Source organism: Protomyctophum parallelum, assembly GCF_964188405.1.
Source record: "Protomyctophum parallelum genome assembly, chromosome: 5".
NCBI lineage: Eukaryota > Metazoa > Chordata > Actinopteri > Myctophiformes > Myctophidae > Protomyctophum > Protomyctophum parallelum.
The window spans coordinates 15,277,965-15,285,464 of NC_139702.1; the positions used below are offsets into that span (position 1 = coordinate 15,277,965).

The window sequence follows — 7,500 nt, forward strand, 5'->3', positions numbered from 1 at the left end:
TTTTAAGGACATGTCACCCCAATGCAACTCCTTTTAAGGACATGTCACACCATGCAACTCCTTTTAAGGACATGTCACACCAATTCGACTCCTTTTAAGGACATGTCACCCCAATGCAACTCCTTTTAAGGACATGTCACACCAATGCAACTCCTTTTAAGGACATGTCACACCATGCAACTCCTTTTAAGGACATGGCAAACCAATGCAACTCCTTTTAAGGACATGTCACACCAATGCAACTCCTTGCAAGAAAACAGTTTTAGGACATGTCACACAAGAGTTGTATAAATAAATAAATGAACTATAAGTAATCACCTGGAACTATACGAGTTGTATTTAAATAAATACATGAACTCCACCGTTTGTCTGTAAATATATACTTCCATTGCTCCTGTAGTCGTTTTTGTGTCTTGATTAATTGAATACACGTGGCCACAATGGAAACGAGCACACAGGGTTTGTTTGTGTCTGTTCTTATAGCATCAATCTTGTTCACCACCTCTACATCCATGTGCTGTGGGTGTTCTCCTCTCCATCACCTCTACATCCATGTGCTGTGGGTGTTCTCTCCATCACCTCTACATCCATGTGCTGTGGGTGTTCTCTCCATCACCTCTACATCCATGTGCTGTGGGTGTTCTCTCCATCACCTCTACATCCATGTGCTGTGGGTGTTCTCTCCATCACCTCTACATCCATGTGCTGTGGGTGTTCTCTCCATCACCTCTACATCCATGTGCTGTGGGTGTTCTCTCCATCACCTCTACATCCATGTGCTGTGGGTGTTCTGGGCACTTCAGCGCCACCCAGAGGACTCCAGAGCACTCCACAGCACCTCTCTCCCCGTTACAACCTCCCCACCTGGATGAGCCTATACAAGAGCTGCCTGTGTGCAGCTTGGTGCCAGTTCTTCCCCCAGTCTACGGTTGGTAAAGTTAGACAGCCAGACATTTAGGCCCTCAGTATTTAGTCTTAGACAGTTAAACGTCACGCCGTTATACTGTGCTTATTCTATGCTCTGTGGACCTGCCTTTGACCCCTGCATCTGTTCCCCCCCCCCCCCCCGTGTTTGTGAATAAACATCCGCCCGGGTGGGCTTTACTCTGCTTTGGGTCACACCTAACCTGACTCTGCCAGATGGGGGCGGTATTGGGTAACCATGTTCCCCAACACAGCAACCATCTGGGATCTCTCAGGGAGTTGAGCTAACACCGAACCGCTCCGTAGTTCGAACCAATCAGCGTGAGCTAAGGGCGGGATATGTGCGAAACCGGATGTGAAGCTATATAGACATGTCAATATGATTGGTTGTGTTTGCACGCCCACACAGTGATAGACAGATGGTCCCATCCAATCATCTACCAAGTATCTTGAAAAAAAAGGAACAGCCCCGTCATCGAATTTGCTTCCGAGATCCCAGATCCCAATAAGCTGTGAAACAAATTTGTGTAGCAAGCTTCTTGGATCTGGCAGCGTCAGGTTAGGTCACACCACACCGAGTCATAACAAATCTGAACCTCTGTACCTGTTGAAAACTATTCAATCAATCAATCAACGCATCCTGAACTCACCAAACAAAGAATAATCAATTTTTCCATAACATGTGTTTTTATGACATGAAACGGTTCGGTTTAATGTCCAATAACTGGTCCCACAAAGTCCATGGAAACAACTTTGAATTAAAATAGTGTACAAACATCTGCCTCAGGTGGCGCAGGCTGGCAGTGCATCAGTGACTAATAAAGCTGCATTATGCATAAATTGTTTAATATTCATATCATTAAGCATCATTTATGTTTAATATATTCATGTCATTATGCATAATTTATGTTTAATATATTCATGTCATTATGCATCATTTATGTTTAATATATTCATGTCATTATGCATAATTTATGTTTTAATATATTCATGCCATTATGCATAGATAATATTTATATATTGTTATATAGCTGTCTCTGGGCACAACCAACCAATCAGTGGCAGAGTTTTGGACGGAGGATGAATAACTATTAATTAATTAACAATGTTTAACCAAATGGACCCTTACGGCTCTGTAACTCTGAGAGTGTAACACATGGAGCCAAATGGACCCTTACAGGTCTGTGACTCTGAGAGCGTAACACATGGAACCAAATGGACCCTTACGGGTCTGTAACACTGAGAGTGTAACACATGGAGCCAAATGGACCCCGTAATGGTCCATTTGTAACAGTTGTAGTTATATGAAACAGATATTTCAACATGTTTTGGGTAATTTTAACATTGACTCAGGCTTTTGCGTTTGATTACTGTAGCTTTTGTAATGATAATAGTAGCAACTAAAGCTGTCAAATACTTAAAAGTACAACATTTGGATATGAGAGTAGAAGTAAAAGTATTGGAAATTGGAAATACTCCAGTAAAGTACGAATACCTATGAATGCTTCCGTCATACAGTCTGGAGCAACGGAAGCTCTGATCACGAGTAAAATATAAATGCTTCCGTCATACAGTCTGGAGCAATGGAAGCTCTGATCACGAGTAAAATATAAATGCTTCCGTCATACAGTCTGGAGCAACGGAAGCTCTGATCATGAGTCAAATATAAATGCTTCCGTCGTACAGTCTGGAGCAATGGAAGCTCTGATCATGAGTCAAATATAAATGCTTCCGTCATACAGTCTGGAGCAACGGAAGCTCTGATCATGAGTAAAATATAAATGCTTCCGTTGTACAGTCTGGAGCAACGGAAGCTCTGATCAGGGGTCAAATATAAATGCTTCCGTCATACAGTCTGGAGCAACGGAAGCTCTGATCATGAGTAAAATATAAATGCTTCCGTTGTACAGTCTGGAGCAACGGAAGCTCTGATCATGAGTCAAATATAAATGCTTCCGTCATACAGTCTGGAGCAACGGAAGCTCTGATCATGAGTAAAATATAAATGCTTCCGTCATACAGTCTGGAGCAACGGAAGCTATTATCATAGAGTAAAATATAAATGCTTCCGTCGTACAGTCTGGAGCAACGGAAGCTCTGATCATGAGTCAAATATAAATGCTTCATACAGTCTGGAGCAACGGAAGCTCTGATCATGAGTAAAATATAAATGCTTCCGTCATACAGTCTGGAGCAACGGAAGCTATATCATAGAGTAAAATATAAATGCTTCCGTCATACAGTCTGGAGCAACGGAAGCTCTGATCATGCGTCAAATATAAATGCTTCCGTCATACAGTCTGGAGCAACGGAAGCTCTGATCATGAGTAAAATATAAATGCTTCCGTCATACAGTCTGGAGCAACGGAAGCTCTGATCATGAGTCAAATATAAAGCGGAAGTGGAGCCTCCTCCCTTCCGTTTCGTCTTTACAGTCGCGCACATTTATCCAAATATAAATATAAATCATCTAAGCATATATAGCTTGTTGCTTAGCAGAAATGGAAATAAAAACATAAGCTCTACAGATATTTTAAAATATATTTCCGTGAACGGAAATGACAAACAATATGACACGGATTTGGGGGAGGTGTAGTTCTTCTAAATCCTATATAGCGCATGGAAATAAAAACAAATAAAATGTAAAGACAAGAAATGTTTAAATATATGTGAATGCTCGTGTTTGGGGAGCTGTAGCTCCGGGCTCTACGTAGAGTTGGAGCTGTATAGTTCCAGACTCTACTAAGGCTGCAACGATTCATCGATTAATCGTAATCGTAATCGAATCGATTATTACATTAGTTGTCAACTAATTTAGCAATCGATTAATCAAATTCTGTGGACCTTAATGACCAAATTAATAGGAAAAAACAGGTCGACCCTTTAGGGGCCAGGGTGTTGCCACAGGAACCAGATCTCGTTGCGTCGGTTCGAGACGCCAGGATTTTCGTACGCCGCCACCATGTAGTCGTCTCGCCGCAGGTCCCCGTAGGCTCCGCCCCCCCCTCCCCTCCCCACACCGCCGCCGATGATGATGTCATCGTGGTGGTTGCCGTGGGAACCGTCCAGGAGGATGACGTCATTGTGGTGGTCGCCGTGGGAAGCGCCCAGGAGGAGGTCCCAGAGGAGGCGGATCTGCTGGGAGACGGTCTGCTCTGTGGTGGTCCCGTAGAACGTTCTGGAATGCACACACACACACACACACACACAGTGTGGGTTTCCTTTGGGCTGTCTAACCCATTCTGACCTGAGATCAGATTCATACGAGGTTTCCACTGGACACACACTGGTCTGATTAACCCATTCTGACCTGAGATCAGATTTAAAAAAATGTCAGTCGTTCTTCGATTTTTCAAAAATAGCAGACCTACAAGCTCGAGCTTGTAGATCTGCTATTTTTCAATAGCTAAAGCACGACATGATGCCGACACCAAAATGGGTTCCCGTTCAGAATGGGCTAATGATGTGTGGAACAGTGATGCCCTCTAGCGGTGAGAAAGTGTATCACAACATCTCATTTTGAGCATTGAGAAAATCGCAGTAGCACCGAAGAGCCGACTTTAGGACAGTACCCGTGCACCCGTCCCTCTACAGAGCCGAACCGACTTTAAATACGAGTATGGATCGGCCCTTAGAGGAAATCACTTGGTTTAATGTTTTATCAAGTGATATCTGAACACATTATTATGTTAATTACCTGGTAATTATGCATATCATATCATGTAAATTACCTGGTAATTACTAATTATGCATATCATATCATGTAAATTACCTGGTAATTATGCATATCATATTATGTTAATTACATGGCAATTATGCATAGTATGTTAATTGCATGGTAATTATGCATACCATGTTAATTACCAGGTAATTACGCATATCATATTATGTCAATTACCTGGCAATTACGCATATCATATTATGTTAATTGCATGGTAATTATGCATATCATATTCTGTTAATTACCTGGTGATTATGCATATAATCATGTAAATTGCCTGGTAACAACGCATATCATATTATGGTAATTACCTGGTAATTACGCGTATCGGCGGTCGGTAGACGATCTGGATGTCAGGGTCCGTGGGAGTGGGCGGGGCCGCCTGGAACTCGGCGGGCAGGAAGTATGATGTCATCACGTCCTTATTGAACGACTTCCCATCATGCACCTGGAGGCTGTTAACGATGGGGATGGTCATACCCAGGTACCGACCTGCATAAATTAACATACATGAAAATGGGGAGGGGCTAAGTTATGCAGTGGGAGGGACTAAGTGGCACAGTGAGATGGGCTAAATGTACAGTGGCTTAAGTGTAAGTGGGAGGAGCTAAGTGATAAAGGAGGAGCTAATATTTAGAGTTATTCTTACATATGTATCTCATTTACATAAAGGGGGAGGGGATAGGTGTTAGTGGGAGGAGCTAACCTTTAGAGTTCGCCTTACAGATGTATTTCATTTACATGAAGGGGGAGGGGCTAAGTGTTAGTGGGATGGAGTTAAGTGATGAAGGGGAGGGGATAAGCATTAGTGGGAGGAGCTAACCTTTAGAGTTCTCCTTACAGATGAATCTCATTAACTTCATGAAAGCCAATGAGATGCTCTGCTCATACAGCTTCTCTGATTGGATGAGCTGCGCCCAATGACCTGCCGGATACACACGCTCTTCATACAATACCTCACCTAGCTGCACACACACACACACACACACACACACACACACACACACACACACACACACTTATAATATTGTAATAATGTAATAGATTACCTTCTCATGTGTAGAAACGTGTTATAATATTGTAATATTGTAATAATGTCATTACCGTCTCATGTGTAGAAACGGGACAGAAGGGAATGAGCTCCCTCTGCTGGTTCCTGCTGGTCATCTCCTGAATGGGACCGGTCATCTCTGGAACACATCACAATATGTAATCTGATTACAATATGTATCTGTATTCTAATACTATAGGGTCATCTCTGGAACGCATCACAATATGTAATCTTATTACAATATGTATCTGTATTCTAATGCTAGGGTCATCTCTGGAACACATCACAATATGTAATCTGATTACAAAATGTATCTGTATTCTAATACTAGGGTCATCCCTGGAACACATCACAATATGTAATAGAACTATAAATGTGCCACGGCTCTTCTACACGTCTAATGCAGAAGAGCATTCATAAAGCTGTTTAGAGGAGGGGCTAGCACCCCTTAAAAACAGACTTTGGGTTAGGCTCTCTGTGTCGTTTCAGCGTTTCAATAAAGGTTCAATGGATTGAACTGACCAGCCGGGACGGTCACATGGTGCGTGCTGCCCACCGCCTGCCAATGGTGGAGCAGTCTGTCGCTGTGCTCCTCGTTCATTGGCTGAGGCTCCACGACGTCATCGGTGATGTCATCGTCGTCGTCCAATCCGTCCAGGTCTTCCAGGGAAATGAGAGCCATGGTGACCTTTTGACCTTTACACACAGGAAGTGACACGACGGTCGGGAAGGAAGTACCATGAAAACACGTAGGAAATGCAATCAGCTGTTATGGTCAAAGTGGGGTCCGGGGACCCCCAGGGGTCCTTGAGGGAGTTACAGGGGTCCCCAGCTAAATGATAGTTTGGAACCAAATGGACTCTAATGGGTCTGTAATTCTGAGAGTGCATACACGGAACCAAATGGACCCTAGCCTCGGAGACCCAGACATTTTTATTTCCAGGGTGAAAAAGAAAAGTCACTGTTGATTTCTGATCGTCTGCACCTTTGTTAAATTGACTCACACACACACACACACACACACACACACACACACACACACACACACACACACACACACACACACACACACACACACACACACACACACACACACACACACACACACACACACACACACACACACACACACACACACACACACACACACACACACACACAGGGCCTCAGTCACTGATCTACAAGTCCATTTCATTTGCATACTGGGCCCTTGACTTTGGCAAATAAATTACACACAGTTCATAGCGTTACCAGGGGAATGAGGGAGATCCTCTGAACGTCAATCATTTAAGTATGCAAATTAGTTATGTATTGCGGTTAGAATGTCAACAAACTTTCTCACTGTTCTCAAAGAGAGACGGAATGGAAGGATAGGCTATGTATCTAATAACAATAATAATAATAAGGGAAACATAATGAGAAATGAATAATGGGCAAAGTAGGGAGGCCAAATTGGGCCTGAGGAGTTACTGATGGCGTGAGCGGGTACCAGCTTGTGTGAGTATAGACTGAGTGTGATTGGCTCCTGGGATGGCCTCAACTATAAAGCATTCTGATGTGTTATTCCTAGACCTCCAAACACCTGCAATCAGTCCTGGTTCTAGATTAATCTAGACCTCCAAACAACCTCAAAATTCAGTCCTATTTTCAGATTTGCACTGGATTTTTGTTCATAATGGGTTGAATCTAGACCCATTAATTGTTTGACATCCAAACAGAAAAGTCCTAATCTGATTGTATTAAACTCACCAACATTACAGCTGTACGGAAAGCTTGAATTATGCATTGCCATTAAATGGGGGAC

At 42.9% G+C, this 7,500-nt stretch overlaps 1 protein-coding gene across 1 annotated transcript in view; it reads right to left on the bottom strand.

Annotated features, from left to right (window-relative positions):
• Positions 1-2,759: 2,759 nt before the first annotated feature.
• soul4 (heme-binding protein soul4) overlaps positions 2,760-7,500 on the bottom strand; it is a 7,265-nt gene continuing 2,524 nt past the window's right edge. Inside the window, exons 2-6 of the mRNA XM_083766008.1 lie at positions 6,219-6,392; positions 5,750-5,835; positions 5,469-5,610; positions 4,957-5,137; positions 2,760-4,102 (exon numbers count right to left, since the gene is read on the bottom strand). Of these exons, the coding sequence (XP_083622134.1) occupies positions 3,808-4,102; positions 4,957-5,137; positions 5,469-5,610; positions 5,750-5,835; positions 6,219-6,378 (864 nt within the window). The 5' untranslated portion in view covers positions 6,379-6,392 and the 3' untranslated portion in view covers positions 2,760-3,807. The remainder of the gene's footprint in view (positions 4,103-4,956; positions 5,138-5,468; positions 5,611-5,749; positions 5,836-6,218; positions 6,393-7,500) is intronic.